Here is a 16,835-nt window from a genome sequence, read left to right as displayed (position 1 = left end):
CTCAATACAGATATAACAATGGTTTTTCTTTTCTGTTTTCAGAGGGATGGGGGAAGGGGTTACTACGTGTGCAGCAGTGTCCCTTTAAGTAACCTTTTTTTTTGGCTGTGCATCCAGGGTAGCTAATAGTTTTATCAAATACCCTTCACAGCAAGACGACTGTTTCCATGGAAACCATAGAGCAATCATCCATTACTCCGGCAAAGAATTCTCAGCTCACTCCTAAATACAGGTAGCTACTTTCTCTCAAACTAAAACAGAACGGAAGAATGAATCGTCTGTGTGACAATTCACCTCCAGGGCTTCATATGGAGACAACAGAGGAAGTGGGGCCTAAAGCACAAAACCCCAGAAAGCACATGCAAGGAAGCCATAAAGAAGTTTTAAAACAGGGACAAATTCTGTCAAGTCTATAATGTAAAATACAGCTTACAGAAAAGATGGAAGATTCTTCCCCTTACAGCTGTGAAATGGAGAGGAGACAGAGAAGAGCTTAAGATTGCAGACAAACCCAGAGCTGGGTCACTTACCTCTCTCAGCATGTTGTTTTCTTTCTCCTTCTGTTCAAGAAGGCTCTCCAAGTGGTGCACGTGCATCTCTGCCTCAGCCAATCGTCTTGTTCGCTCATGATCTTCCTCAGTGGCTTTTGCCGACAGACCTTTACTCTGCAGCATCTCCAGCAGCTTTTTGATGGACTCATCACGTGCATTTAATGTCTGTTTCTGTGTCTCAATACGCAGTTCCATTTCTTCTAAGGTTTTACGTAGCAGGAAGAGTTCCTTGGCCTGGCGTTCGTGCTCCGCATGAAGTCGTTGGAAGTTTTCCTCTGTCAGCTCTGCCACAAAGGGCTCACTGGTTCTAGTGCTGCTGTCCTGCTGGAACAGCTGGTTCAGGTCCCGCTGGATCCGAAGCTCATCTTGGAGAGCCTGAATAGTCATCTGCATATGCTAAAAGAATAAATAAATAAAATCAGAGGATTCCCTTCACTGAAGAAGTAAAGAGAACAGTATGAGCCATGCCAGTCCTACTGAACTATCAACCAAGATGAAACCACAACACCAAGAGACCAACGTTGTTTTTTGAAAGCAGAATTGAGGTGGAACTGGGTTATACTACAGAAATTTCAAGTCCCTCCTATGCCTGATAGAGGTCGCTTAACACTAGAAACTTCTTATTCAGGTGACTCTCTCACATCCATCAACTTGAGCAAGTCACTATTTCAAATAGGAAAATGTCAGTAGGCATTTTTTCCCAAATGTTTGCCTACTCTGTAGAAGAATTCTGCATAAGAAATCCTTGACTAGAATTACTATCTTAGGCAGTCCAATCCCATTTTCTTTACAAAAGTCAGTACTTCAGTCTGAGTACTTCCCCTCAAAAATTCACTCGGTTGAAAATCAGCCCCATGAAAACCAAACAAAATGTCTTTCCAGACAGATCTCTGATCCAGTTGATGGTGTCACTACACCAATGCTGATCCTGGTGCAACGCAGGGGTGGGAACATGCAGGCAAGGAGCTGGTGGAGAAGGAAATGGAACCATCCTTTATGGTATCAGCATAAACTGAAATCAGCTTAAATAAGTAGCTTCATGATTGATTTAAGATGCTGTAATTGCCTTTTCTTCTATTTCAATAACACAATACTTGGCAGTTACTAATTCTGTTAAACTAAAGCTACACTTGAGGTTATAGAATCTGCGTGATAACATAATACATGGATATTAGGTGAGGGGATAATTAATTACTCTTCTAAAAGGTACATTGTGTTTATGTGTCGGTGGATGCTCAGATTTATTTTCAAGTCAACATTTAGCAGTGTGTGAAAAGAAAAGAAGTATCTCAAGGGAATCAATACGGATTTCAAAAATGTTTTTAGAAATCACTTTATCTTTCTTTTTAATTAAATATTTCAATTTTCATTTATTGTCATTTCTCCAAACCACTGTCAAAGCGAGAACGTCAGTCAACCTCCAAGCCTTCAAACTGAGGCACTACCACAAACGTGTCAGTGTGCAGATAGGCAAAACAGCTACATCTGTTCATTTAATATATGTTGACCAAGCTGTAAAAGAAAACGTACTGCACTCAAGAAAAGGTTTGTCTCATCTGTATCTATACAGCACCAACAAAGTCAGTAGGACAACAGCAGTAGTGAGAGAATACTCTTACATTTCGTTAAACAATAGCCTCAGTAGATCTAACTTTACAATTCCACACATGAGTTAATTCTATTTGTATTTGAGAAGCCCTACTTACCCACAGCCCAGCTGTGTGTTGCTCCTCCAGCTAACAAATTCCCACATGCTTCCACCTGCCCCTCCACATACAGCCACTTCAGCATTTCCTTTCTCCCAGGCGAGAAAAGAGCTTCTTCTGAACGACCACATCATCTGCTAAATGAAATTACTTCCTCTACTCAGTGTTGTCTCAGAATCAAACTTGGGTTATTTATAAACATCAATGGACTAAATCGCCACAACCAAACTCCTGCATTTTTACCGTTTGATCTGCTGTGAAATCTCATTTCAGGTTACAAAGTCAAAAACTGTGTCTCAGACCCACAGAAATTATCTCCCTCAAAGTTGGAAAAGGCCCCATGCAACTTTTGGGTCAAAGAACCAAAATCTATTATATGATTCAGAAATATGATATGAAATAAAATTTAATACCAGTGACAAACAGTATTTCTTGGTATCCATCAGTCTGTTAAACAAGGACAAGACAGTTTGCAAAACCCGACATAAATGGTAAGCAGCTGCCTTGAATTCAGTTTCCCAGGAAAAATGAAAAGGTAGAGTGAGAGGAAGGGTTAACATTGAGCTTATGAATTACTATCACTGTTCTCTGAACTGCTCAACTGAAAACAAACTTCATTATGTGCAAGGTAAATGGAAAATATGCGGCAGAAAATTATTCTGTGCTTTTGACACCCACTCCTTTCCAACATGCAAGATGTATGCAAAATTGGTTCTTTTCTCTGCTTTTCAAAATTTTTTTTATGATTTTCAGAGTAACAGAACAATACCCTTTATTAGTTGGCATCATAAATAAACTACCTTTTTAGCTAACATAGCTGCTCTTCTATATCATTTCAAAAGAAAACATTCTTTTCCCACTGAAGGAGCAGGCAAGTCTTATTAGCTTCTCATCCATTTCTTAGACTTCACTTTTAAAACGGTGACTATCCCAGAAAGGCAAAATATTTTCCAAGTTCATGCAATACTAGCCACTGAGGCTTAATCCTATTTCTAGGACCTGACTAGAGACCTCAATCAAACTTGAAAAATACCGTTGAAATTGTCTTATCTAGAAATAAACAAGTAAAAATACTTAAAATAATGCTGAGTTTGGTTACATCGTACTCTGTTGAATAAGTACCGATCACACTTTCTTTAAATAGCTTAATAAAGGTAATATAATTAAAGTCAAAGCAATTATGTTGAACCTGTACTTTGCTTGAAGCTTATTGCTCTTATTTCAGACCTTGAGGATTCCCTGCTTTTTCAAGTAATGAAAACTGGTCTTTAAGCCTCACTGACAATTATACCTACACCTGCAAATCACAGATATTTTTGTGAGCACAGTTCTCTAGTACGTCTCTTGCTGGTTACGCCCAATGTACTTTTCTCTTGGCAGAGCCAAGTCCCTTCAGGCTCACTTCAAATCTAAATCCTAAAAGGTGTTCCTCTGCCTGTATTACTTCTGTGGGGCAACTTAAAGTTTGCTAAGCGGGCTCTATGCAGGGAGAGTTTGCCTTTCATGCAGCAGCACAAAATTTACATCTGTAAGTAGCAGAACATGATTCAATCTTCGCCTCCACCTAACAGGATTCAATTTCCCACACCTTGGCAGATTGCTTAGATGAGTTTCCAACCTACAGTATGAATAGAACCAATGATACAGAAGTTCCTTATATTTGGTTCACAAAACAGTCCTGTTGTTGCAGTTGCAGGATAATGCAACGTACCTATTGCTACATCGGTGAGTTTGGGAACCTTGCTGCAGGCAGCTCTTTTCATCTTTCCCTGTTGAAGCTTTTCCATTTTGCATGAAATATTTAAAGATTCAGTAGGCCTTACAGAAAGCACAGAAAGTAGGCCTAAAGAGAGCACAGCTCCTTATTCTAACTGGTAGAACACATCAGAACAGAAAGACCTGAATAGCAATACTTCCAATTATCTTAAATATTTATCTTACCATTCCAAAGGAAGGAGGGAATGTACATTTTAACACAGACAGAAAAAGGAATTTAATTGATACTCTACGGCCAAGACCTGTATTCTAACCCTACATTTCAGATCAAAAGGCGGCAGCCGTTGCTACTAGCATGATCTTGAAAGAAAGGATTAAATTGTGACATGCTTTTTAAAGAAAGGATTTCTACACTCATCTTTGCAAGACAGAGCTTGACCTACCGAGCTATGGTGTTTAAGATTCAAATGCACATTCGTCTGGTTTTGGTTGCCTGATTTAGGCTATTTCCACCGCAGATTCTGTCTTTGTAACTATCATAATCAGATACATAACCCATCCCACGCTTTATTAAAGAAGTCTAATTGCCTAAATTAGAACTGTGGGTTCTGCAACAGAGGCAAGGCAGCTAGGCACAGAACACTTCTGTGGTTAAGTTCTCCTTAGTCTCCTGGATTTAAATTCTAAATAGGGTAACCAGGGAAATTAATTTTTTAAATACCAGGAAAAAATTCAGTATGTTCAGGAGATGCCTGTCAACAACTGGCAAAAATTAAGTGAAGAACCTACTCTTTCCCAGCAGCAAGAGAAAACACAACGTGCAATTATATGACATTGTGTCACAGAAATGTGTCACAATGAGGTGGGAAGCATTGTTACTTTCTGCCAAACTCAACGACTTAAAAAAATTCTCCTCTAGGGTGATGGAAAGGACAGGGAGAAAAAGAAACGTCCTAACTAGAGTACTTGGTGTGTTAGAAAAGCTTCAGCCTGGGAGTTAAAGGTTCAAGCTCTTTGTCATAACCGTCGTACATCCCAAATGATGCTCTAGTCAGTAGGCAATAAGCTATTCTTGGGTGGATCTCTAACAAGATATTCTTACAGAAGGATTGAGATTCTGCTTTGTACAAATATCTGAATATTGACTGTCTATGGAATTTAAACCCACATCTCCCACATCCCAGTGTCATAAAGGGAGGATGAATCTCATCCCAAGATCTTTCTCTGAATTAGCCAAGAGACCCCTTAGCAGTGAGCATCCCTGACCAAGTCTATGTCCTGCTCAGGGGTTGATCTAATCTCACTCTCATTTTTAATAGGAAATTCCCCTCCACAGGGAAGAAATATTTCCTAACAAAAGTTTTGCTGAAATCAACAGATTCAATAAAAGTTTCTTACAAAAGTATTATTGAGAAACTTAGCGAACAAAAATTTCCTGATTACTACTACTGTTAACCCACGATACCAGTACATCCTGTACTCAATGACAGCTTTATCATGTACATGTATTTGGCAGTTTTCTGCAAAACTGCTCAGTGATCAAGTGGTTTTTCATGTAGAAAACAGTGCTTGGAAAGACATAGGACAGGTCTGCATTTATTTAAAACCTACCACATATTTCTGTATTTGTTTTTCAAGATCCAACCCAGAGATAAAGAAAAAAATAAAAAAAGAGACACATGTAATTTGTTAATTGACCAAAAAGTAGGTTTCCGAAGATGCCAGTTTACAGCTAATCTTTTGTTGAGCCAACTATTTTTACAGCTGGGAAAAACAGAGAAGCTTTCAGCTACAAAAGCCCTTCCAGGTCTGAAGTAGATGTAGTACCTACAAACACTTCCTTACTTCTGTCTTTAGATCATCATGACTGCAATGCTACTACTCCGTTTACAATAATTTACAATATTTACTCTAATTACAGTAATTACAATATATTTTATTTCAGAAGGACAATCCAGTAAGGTTTACCCTCAAATGTACGTCACCAGAAAATGACAGAACTGAAAGGTGCTTTTTTTGCAGGCAAATCTGCATGCACAATCACAAACTTTTGCATTATGACAATTCCTCTCACATTCCTTACAATGGATAATTCCAAACATTTAAAAGATGAACCACATTCAGCTCGAAAGAGATCGCATGCCAAACGCTAGAATAGGATTTGGTCACTATAGGAAATCATTCACTCCCATTCTCAAAGAGTTAATGTTTTGTCGGCATTTCTGGGAAATATATTCTGCTGAATGCACCGAAGAAGCAAAGGCCTGGCTGTCTGAGGGATTACCTGCTGACATTCAGCTGCAGCCCACGCAAAAAAAATGGAAAAAAGGACTAATGTCAGGTGTCCAGCAGGGCTGTGATGAAACAGAACTTGCTGATTCCAGAAATGCTACATATTCCCTGTAAGGTGGATCAGGGGCTTCAAAACCCTTATTTAAATGGAAATGAATGAGTGATTTTTATAATGTTTAGCTTAGATACAATATACAGCTATGATTTTAATAGGATTTAGTCTGCGAGACTGAAAGGAAGAAACTTGTATTTTGAAGACAACCGTAAATAGCATTATCTCTTAGACAGCAGAAGGGCAAGATGGTAAAAAAGCACTATAGATAAAGAGCTTAAGTTGTCAGTAATACGTTTGTCAGCTGAACTAGACTCACACAAAATGACTCATTTGGTTTAAGGGGGCAGCATGCAGCACCCTAATTCCTTTACCCCTGTCGGTATTAAAAAAAACAAAACTACAAAAAACCCCAAACTCCAAAAAAAAAAAAACCACCAACAAACCAGAAGCCACCCAGCAGGAATGAATTTAAACTCCAAAAGTAAGCAGATCAGAAACAACCTAATAAACCTGTAGCCACAGAAGAACCAAAACTGCAAGGCAATCACCTTGTACTAAGTGTACAGGTATGTCCATAAAAAGGCTGCAAGGTAAAACAGAATAAATGCAGTACACCGGTTATCCAGTGGTAAATGTCTACATGAAAGGTTTTACCTATGGTACACAAGGAGCAGCAAAAGAAGTTTTATTTACAAAGAAAAGAAGTTTTTGAAGTTTTTAACTGTAAAGTTAAATTGTAAAGTTTTTAAGTTTACAGAAGTTTACAAAGACAAAAAAAGTAAGCCAATATATTTTCCAAGGAATAAAGCATGTATGTGGGCAGTTTCTATACTGATATACCTGACAATACCTGATGCACAGTAAAAATATAACTTATTCTGAAGAAATTTGTGCACTTACATGTGTGATAAAACTTAAAATTCTGACTAAGCGTAGGCAAACCTAGTGAATTTCTGAAAACATCGGTTTATCTATCAGGCTTTGAGCTATGAATACAATACCAACAGTTTTCTGGCTTCCTAAGGGACGAACCAATTTGAGCTCTGTGGCAGATATCACAAATGGTCTAGTAAACAATAGAAGACTAAGGAAATTATTTCCGAAGTCATACCAGTTAGTCCCAGCTACCATGTGTCTAAATTTCCAAAGATACATCTAGGTTAGTAGTTTAGCATGCTTCAAAAACTTTTTCTCATGCAAATCTTCCTAGCATCTATATTTCACACCCTGAGCGTCAGCATGCTATGATCCTGGAGTGCAGAAATGGAATTCTTTTAAGTGTCCCTCATCTTTCTTGAGAACAGGCATTTTGGGATTAGGGCAAACACTTGGAATTTCTCATCAGAATCAACAATTTCCATACTGACTTTAACTGTTATTTCCCCCTAGGCTGTCCAAATTGGGTTAGCAACACACTACTTAAATATGTTTTATTTATATACAAATATAAGCTTTGATTATTTGCTTTTATGTTGCTAATGAAACAAGAGTCCTTGCATATACGTAGTTTCACACATTGCAGTAAGATAATTCTTTATAGTTTCTGTCTCCCCTGTCTGGCAAGTGTAAGCTTCTTTTGCCACAAACTGTGTTGATAAAATAAATCCTCATGTAAGAGGTTTCTGTAAAAAAGAAAAAGTCAACACACAAACACCAGACTGATCTATATTCGGGCCAGCATTATAGAACTTGTAGAATTCAATCTTATGCAATTTTACATGTGTATCCAAAACACTCAATTTCATCCATGGTATAGATTAGTTCTAAATGTTGCATCCACGGAGTAAGTGCTTAAGTGCCATGTTTGGCTTTTGTGAACCTCTCACCCCATGAAAGTATTTCAAAATTATTACAGTACTTGAAGGAAGGAGAATTTTAACATTTACATATGTATAAATGTCTAATATTTTCAAATTACTAGCGTCTATATGAAACATGACTCATTTTGTTAATAGATTAGGAGCTTTTCTGCAAAAACATATTCTTAATAGTCACCTCTATTAGGGAGGTCAGCAAATATATCTTTCCATTAGCTGATGCAAGGAATCAATCCAAGATAAAAGGTGCTCTGCTACACAGCCTTTCATCTCGTGTTCAGTATTTTCCAAGATATGAGCATACATAAACACTACGTTCTAAAAAGGAAAAATAGCAGATGATTGATAATGAAAGAGCACTATACAAAAAAAAAATCAATGCACAAGAAAGCTGTTGACTACTTTATCCACATCACCTTCCCCCTACCCCTCCACAAATGTAAGCCCTCTTCTATACTAGTTGGTTTGGAGAGATTACACTATAAATCTCAGTGCACACATGCATGGGTCCCACAACATTTTGACTGAAATATTTTGAATAATTGCATCTGTATGCATAAAACCTATACCTCTCATGCAAGGGTATAAATTATGGAAGAGGCATGATCTTTAAAGCTTTTTGAATACTTCAAGCTTGTGACTCTGAGGACCGAAGAAACAATTACAAGGTAGGCTGTGATACATAGATTGATACTATTTCAAAGAGTTAGTTTTAATATAAAACAGTAAGCTTTTCAACTTCTGCTTGCCCATAGCAATACAATGCCTTCTTCTTCCTGTCAATCTGGAATGCAGCATAGTGGCATCCTTCACTTGCAAGCAACAGTGGAAGATCTCATGAACTACCAGATGCTCAGAGAATATGGATTGATGACCATAGTGGTCAGTGATCTTTCCAAACTTGTGCCTCCAGAAATTGAGCTGCTGTCCAGGTAAGACCTCAAGAGCCCGATACTTGGCTGGTCTGCTGAAGAAATGAAATATTTGCTAGCCTCATCAGACTGAACTATAAAACCTGGACAGTGACTCACCAGCAATCTGAAAACACTGAAATTTACTGGTGTTTTGTTTGTTGGCATTTTCAAGACATTTTATTGAGCAAGAAAAGCATCAGATGACCAGATAGGGCCGTAAATGCGAGAAGACTGCACGAAGGACTTGATCCTGTCAAATAACAGAACACGTGACATTCAGGAACTCATGAACAACATACGGCTGTACTGCGACACATGGAAGGTTCTTGCCAATGGAGTCTTTGCACAATGTTCATCCAAGATAGGGAGATAACCAACAGCAAAAACTAGCTGCTGCCTTTCAGCTGCACAGACCATGTGAAGAATGAGACTTTGCCAGCCTGCTTATAATTTTCCTTCTGCTGATTCGATGGCAACCTTGCAAGGCAAAAGTCATCCTAGTGAGATGACTACAGAGTATGGAGGATCTGTATGCCCAACACCTCGTCCCACTGTTTCACAAGAAGATGGTATCAGTTTGGCTATGTCAAGGTAATACTTTCATCCTTGCTTTACTTGTTCGTAGTCTCTCCAATACGTCTTCCTAACTGCTTTCTATCCCATACATAATTGTAGGCATTGCATCTTCCCACATTTGCCATACCATCAATTCTTCAGGAAAAGTAAAACAAGTGTCCTGGAAAAGCATTTGCAAGTGGTTTTCTTGTTTTAAGCCACAATAAAGAAAAATGCAGACTTTCATACACAATTGGCCCAAAATGATATCTGAAACAAGAGCAGTACCCAGGTACATCACCAGCCACTGTAGAGGACTATAATTTGTGCACTGGTATGTACAGGGTGGGGCGGAACCCAAACAAAAACAACACCCAAAAATCCCTCATTCATTGTCCCTTCTTGAAGTATGAAGCATGGGGTTTTTTTAGAGTTATCAATGCACAGCAGTCAACCACAATGGCAGCAAGCATTTGAAGTCCATCTTGCAAGATTAGGGCTTGAAGTTCTCACAAGCAAATCAAGTTCTTGCCACATGGAATATATGCATCCCTTCCATCTTCACAACTTTTCTCATTTTCTTTGAAATCCAAGCAGGAAGAAAATATAAATCTTTTTTTTTTTAACAAATTTACCACAGCAGTAGCCAGCAGTGAGGCTCAGCTAAGCCTTTTCAAACCTGTGGCTTTTTGACATGATACATGTTATCTTCTCAGCTCGCTGCCATCAAATATTGGCTACACTCAAAGAAACAGACTTGAAAGTGTTTTTTTTCTGGATACGTCAAGTCTCTTATGCTGAGCAGAGTTTTGGGAAGACAGACAGATCAAATGTGTTACTGGAATTTCAGGATAAATTTAGAATATGGCTGCAATAATCACTCTCCCTGTGAAAGAACATATAAAAAACCTCTGATCAAAATGTTCTGGCACTTACCCTTGTGCTGAAATGACAGCAGCACCTTTGACGGCAAAGCAGAACACAGCACATTACACTAAGTTCTAAAGGAGCTTTCTGTGACCTTTAAGAGGCAACACAACACCCCCTTGAGGGAGTTCAAGAGGTAAGTGACAGGAAATGAGGAAGTCCAGCACAACCCACCTGAATAAGAGGCATTCACATTTCTCCTAGATGTACCATGATCATGATAGACGCTACGCTCACATGCTGCTGTGGAAGTACAAACTCAAGGATTTTCATTATGAAAAGCTTTACTGGATCCTAGAATGTGATGAAAATACCTAAACAGAAAAGATTTTTCCATTCATAAGAGTGGTTCTTCCCTGCAGACATCTTTCTGCTAGGTATGAGGATTTTCAAAGCAAGAGGTAATTCCCTCTGGCAGCAGTGCTCAGCCACCCAACACTCAAGCCATCAGGTGCAGTAAGTTGGCTTCACAGTATACATCAGAAATGCATCTGATCAGAATGTGAATCAGACAAGCTAAATGGGTATCCTGCAACACAGCTGACAGCTAGAACGACTTTTGTCAGTGAAAAGCTTTAATAACTGTTCTTTCTAATCTTGCACATCACTCTAGGAATCAAGGCAATAGATAGAAGAACATAAAGGAGATCCAGGTTCACAGTAATAAATATAAAACTATCTAACATAGAATAGTCTTGCATTGCCCATGGATCAAAATGGACAGTTGGTATAGACTGCGTTGGTAAAAATCATTTAGAGTAAATCTCTCACTGAACGAATCCTGTCTCTTAATAAATCTTCTCAGGAACTACTTACTCATGAATCATTACTACATGGTCATTCAAGCAGTATGTCATGCTGTTAGGCTTCTTGTAGGGCAATGACTGAACTCTCTTGCTTCTTTATACACCAGACTGAGAATACATAACTGTTCAAGATATGCAAAAATAGAGATAAAATGGATAGAAATGCTGTACAATACAGTCTTTTGGTTCTGGTTCAAGTGCATTTATGCAAATCACCTTGTAACCAAGTGCTCTGCATTTAAAAAATTATTCAGAGAAGCATCTTAATCTGTTGATACATCTGTATGAACAACTGTCAAGACAGAAAGGAGAATGGAATTCCCTGTTGTGAGTTCAGGGTGTCAATCTGTCAACTCTAGCAAGAGCTTAAGCACAGCATAAGTGTCTGAACACAGATATTAATCTCAGAGCTACATGTTTTATAAGAGTCTGTTAATTCAGAACTAAAAAAAAAATTGAAAAGGGCTTGCAGCATTAAAAATCTAGAAAGCTCATTTGTCTACTGTTATGCATTTTATTTCAGGGAAACAGAACAAGGTGTCTTCTGAAGGCCCAGATACTCCTCATCTGTTGGGTATGTTCTGGCACCTATAAACAATTAGGGAGGGGACTCCCTCTTTCTAATCCATCTGAGTGCAAGGCTGAAGGGCCAATGGTGATACATATTTAAATGCAGCAATTAAGGCACACTTCAGAACAACTTGCTGTGCTTTTCCTGAGAAATAATTTTATATGGCCCCCCGCCCCCACACCCCTTTCTTGCAGCTTTTGCAGACAGTACTCATTAGTCAGGACACAGACCAAAAATTAAATAAAAGTTAAATGAAGCAGAGTTTAGCTCTTTTTTCACCCAAATGGATGCCTAGATGAGCTCTACCAGACAGTAGGCTTGTATACCTCATCAACAGAGAAACCCTGAAGATATTACTAAGAAATGACCCCATAATCCTGGCTTTCATAATACTTGCATTCCTTTTAAATTTCACCTAACATTGGCATATGTTTTACTCATGATTAAAACAGTCTGTTAGTGCCACTGCTTTGAGATACTTTTGCTACAGAGATTGTCAGCAGACAATTTACAAACTCAAGACTGGAATTAAGTGCCCCAAATTCCTGAACTACGCACTAGTCCAAGAAATGGAAAGCAGAAATCCATCATGCCCCCAAATCTGTCTCTCTGATTCTAGCTATGCTTATGAAAGATTTCTACAATTTTATCTTTTTCTAGCATTTATTTCAATTTATAAGACTTTCACAAAAGAACACCTTTTATGTGTGCACTTTAATTTCATACATTACGTACCTTAGTCATATCATTCTTTTTAAATAATTTCCACCCCTATATCACAAAATAAAAGCCACTTTTAAAGTTTAGCATTCCACTGCAAGAATGGGTTTGGGTTTTTTTTTTTTGGTCAGAGTTAGAAATTTGCTCATTTTTTTTATTCTGATTTTGTTTTCGGAGAAAAATCTCATTAAAAATCCTGATATAAAATATTCAATAAATGTAAAAGGATAGCTGTTAACATGATATACTACTCTAAAAACAAAACTCCGTTTTTTTCAAGGAAAGGACAGAACAGTTCCTCTTGAGTAACCTACCATGAACGATTAAAAAAAAAATATATCAGTGGCAATTTAACTGTTTTAATTTAAGTGACAGCTGTTGAAAAAAATAACCAGTTATTAAATTACTTCATACGGTATATTATGCAGAATGGGTGGAAAAAAAGCTTTTTTTTAAAAAAAAAATCACTATCTAAACTAGTGAAGAGGGATTTATAAACTCAAACCACAGCTACTGTCAGAGGAATGGAATATATAATAGGGGACTAATACCTTACAAATGTAACCTTTCCTTAGTAAAGATTAAAGTAAAATAACTTTTTAAAAAGCTCTAGAGAACAGCTAAGCAAATGACACAGCCACATTTCTATTAGTCAAAAATCACGATCATATCACTTCCTCACCATTGCTTTCCTTGAACCTAGATTATCAATCCTTCAGGCAGCAACTGTCAGTTTGATGTATGTGCTGGTGTAACAACCAGAATAATACAATACCAACTCTTAAACACAACCACAGTATAAATAGTGAATCAAACTGTTAAAGCAGAAAAGGATTGAGAGCAATAAATAATGAATGAAGGCTTTCATGAAAGCATTACTGTTCTCATGGTCTAAAGGTCTGAGCGCAAGATTTGTATGGAGAGGGGATAACTCTTCCAGCCGATAAACCAAAACACAGCTTTCAGCACACTACTCCTTCTTTAGGCTTTGCTGTTTTTGTATTAAATCTTTTAAACTATATAGAAGCAAAGAACAAATACAGTGAACATAATCACTTGATTATGTTCTTTAAAAACAGTATCTTATCTAGTCTATAATAGATAAATCTATGTTTATCTATCTAGATAAAAAAGACTATATATATCTAGTCTTTTTAGAATTCAGTATTGGTTTACTGCATATTTTATTTTTTCCCACGTCATGCCCACAGCTGTCTCCTCACTATCCCACAGACAATTCTGTCTCACAGGAGTTAGTTACTGTAATGAACTCCCTCCATAATATCCCCTCCTTATCTACAGCTACCAGCCAGAATTTTTTCTACTGAAACTGAGTAGCATTACTAAGCGTAAAATTTCTAAATTTGTTCTCAGCTTTAAAGCTGCTGCTTCTGTCCCTTTTCCTCCCATAAAAAAACCCAGAGGTTTCGATCTAAAAGTTCATTTGCCCTTCTCTCGGCTATGTCATTTAATCTAATTTAAGCAAGATGTTTTATTTTTCTACAAGCCTTGAGTTGGCCTCTACAACTCCACTCTTTGGAGATGTTTTTCCCCTCAAAAAAGGGGAAGTATTGTCATACAGATCATCAGAATACTTTATTGTACCCTGAAAAAGTTGTATTACAGTAACATAGACATGAGTAGTACAACTTTGTTACAATCTCTAGCGTCTATTTTAAAGTAAATACAAAAGGTCAAGGCTGATGCTAATATGAGGCTTCTTTCCGAGCTCTCTTCTGAAAATAAAAAAATTTCCTTGGAACAAATCTGTGTATTACTGATATAATAATGAAGTAACACTTAGGCATAATGGCACCTAGACACTCACCTTAATTTTCCCAGAAGACAGGCCGATAGCGTTACTGGAACTTTCGATAATTTATTTTGAGGAAGAATTTAACCCTTGAAATCTATTTGCATCATTCTCCTTGCAGCAGAAGTATCTATGACTCATTGTTGACACCAGGCAGTGGCATGATACAATAACCTTCCTGTGCTTCTCAACTGCTAGGACTGGCAGTAACTCACCAGCAACTTCACTCAGGCCAAGATTTCCCGTGATGCAGGCTTCTGTGCACGCCACTTCTTCAGCAGCCTTGCTTACCCTTTCAGTTTCACACATCCAACATCCACAGCCAGGTAATAAAGATGATGCTCATCTCTTGCCTCTATTACATAAAAGCAACTGTATTTATTCAGCCCAAACAAAAGCTTTGTCTACGTTCTCATACTACTAAAATAAATGGAAAATGTGATTCAAATCTTCAGAAAGACTAAGACATTTACGGATTCTCATATTTCTCTCCTTCGCCATAGCAAAATCTGTATTAGAGACCATAGTTCAAAAGACACTTAACCAACAGCATTCAAGGTTTTCAATGAAAAGTTTCAATGAGTTTCAACTTTTTATTGGTTTGTCTGCTCTAAAGACATTTTCAGTGATAGGAATATATCATGAACATTAAGTCACCAAAAATAAACAACTACGCTGCTACAGTATCTTAGATGAAAACGTAACTATTCTTGGTAAGTGATTTTAGGAGAAAAAAATACAATTATCCAAAATTAGTCTGAGAGAAAAATTCCCTTTATTTCTCAAGAAAAAGTAACACAAGAACCTTGACTCCCTCACAACCAACAGATGGTTGATTTAATTATGTAAAACAAATAGATAACAGCTGAGTAATTAATCTAAAGCTGAACCAATGACTCCATTGATCCACTGCATCCATTTATTCACTTCCATAGCAGAGTTTAGAAGCCAACACTAAAATTTATGGAGAGCTTTTCTTTGCCAAGATATAAATAATAAAACTAGAAATAACTTAAAAATAAAGCCACTCTCTATAAATTAGTGTAGAAAAAAATACATGGGCAAAGAATGATTTAGTTAAAGTTTAAAAAATTAAAACATTTAAAAGATGTTTTTGACAAAAATGTGAAAGTTTGGAAGCAGTTGTCTTACATGAGAAAAGGTACTGCAGTATCCTTTCAGTTCCTGCTTACCAACCAAACCTTAAGAAACAAAGTCCTACATACATATGTTCAGCCTCATCATCTGTTTTAGAAGCACTTCTAATATAAACATTGTCCATGTTTAAGTAGTACTCCTCAGTGGCAAGACTGGCTATATCTCAAAGGAACAGAAAGTATAGAAAAAGCCAAAGGTTTAGATGCCAGTTTCTTGATTTCAGTATCAAAATCAACTCTAGAAACAACAGATAAAAATCCTTAAAGAACAGGATTCTTTTATGGGAAGTACTGAAAGCAGTTCCTATGTAGGTCTGGAAAGGATGAAAACAGCATTACCAATAAACTTACATCTTTTTTCAAGGAGCTTGATTATACCAGAAAATCAACAAGAAACTGTAGCCTCATACTGGACTTCCCAATTGTGGCTGGTGTAGAAGCTTCACTGAAGAAATCTCCAAAGCCTTAGTCCCTAACCACTCCTGCATGGGAGATTTCAGTAACACCTCTTTTACTTACAATAAGTCTAGTAACTACACAATGTGGTCAGCAAGAACAGAGACAGCCAGATCATATGTTTCCATCTATTTACAGAAGAATGATCCAAGAAAACTGCCTATAGGCAGTTTAAGAGAGGAAACATGCTAATTCTCAAAGCTGAACCCCAAGCTGGGTGTCTGATGAGTATAAAGAGACAATGAGTTCAAAATTCCTCTACCTCATTCTGTCTTGTCAGGGAAGAGGTAAACGCTAAGACATCCTACCACTCCTTGCCAGGAAAACTGTATCAATACTAAAAGTTTTATTTAATAGCTACGGCTTTTACTAGCGGGAACTGCCTTATGCTCCTTGCCAACACAGCTCTGCATGTAAAGTTTAAGAGATGACTAATCACTATTAGCAATCTTTTGCACTGAAGCACTGTCTAAAGAATTCAAGGAAGAGACTGTTAACCCTAACAGAATCTCCTAAGTACGTGCCCAATCCCTCCATTTCCACCACTTGTTTTATGAAGGACCTCCACATTCCTCCCAGCTACCACCTTCTCCTCAACCACACGGATATCCTATTTTAAAGAGATACTATAAAAATAAGACAAGGGCTCCATAAAAGTAGGTAAGACATACAGGAGGCGAACATAAACACAGACTGAACGTTTCAAATAATACCCATTCACATCATTCCTGTTTTCTTTAAATGATTGTCCATCTCTGTCATCACACTACAGGTGACTG

The 16,835-nt window shown here is 37.6% G+C and overlaps 1 protein-coding gene across 7 annotated transcripts in view; it reads right to left on the bottom strand.

Moving 5' to 3' along the window:
• ERC1 (ELKS/RAB6-interacting/CAST family member 1) overlaps window positions 1-16,835 on the bottom strand; it is a 304,598-nt gene that overhangs the window by 241,309 nt on the left and 46,454 nt on the right. For all 7 annotated transcript variants that reach the window (XM_064458288.1, XM_064458330.1, XM_064458316.1 and 4 more), the window contains exon 3: window positions 531-947. In XM_064458288.1, the coding sequence (XP_064314358.1) occupies window positions 531-947 (417 nt within the window). The remainder of the gene's footprint in view (window positions 1-530; window positions 948-16,835) is intronic.

The sequence above is a fragment of the Phalacrocorax carbo genome, chromosome 1 (genome assembly GCF_963921805.1).
Source record: "Phalacrocorax carbo chromosome 1, bPhaCar2.1, whole genome shotgun sequence".
NCBI lineage: Eukaryota > Metazoa > Chordata > Aves > Suliformes > Phalacrocoracidae > Phalacrocorax > Phalacrocorax carbo.
The sequence above is the reverse complement of the archived record's forward strand: the minus strand, read 5'-3'. Positions and strand labels throughout refer to the sequence as shown.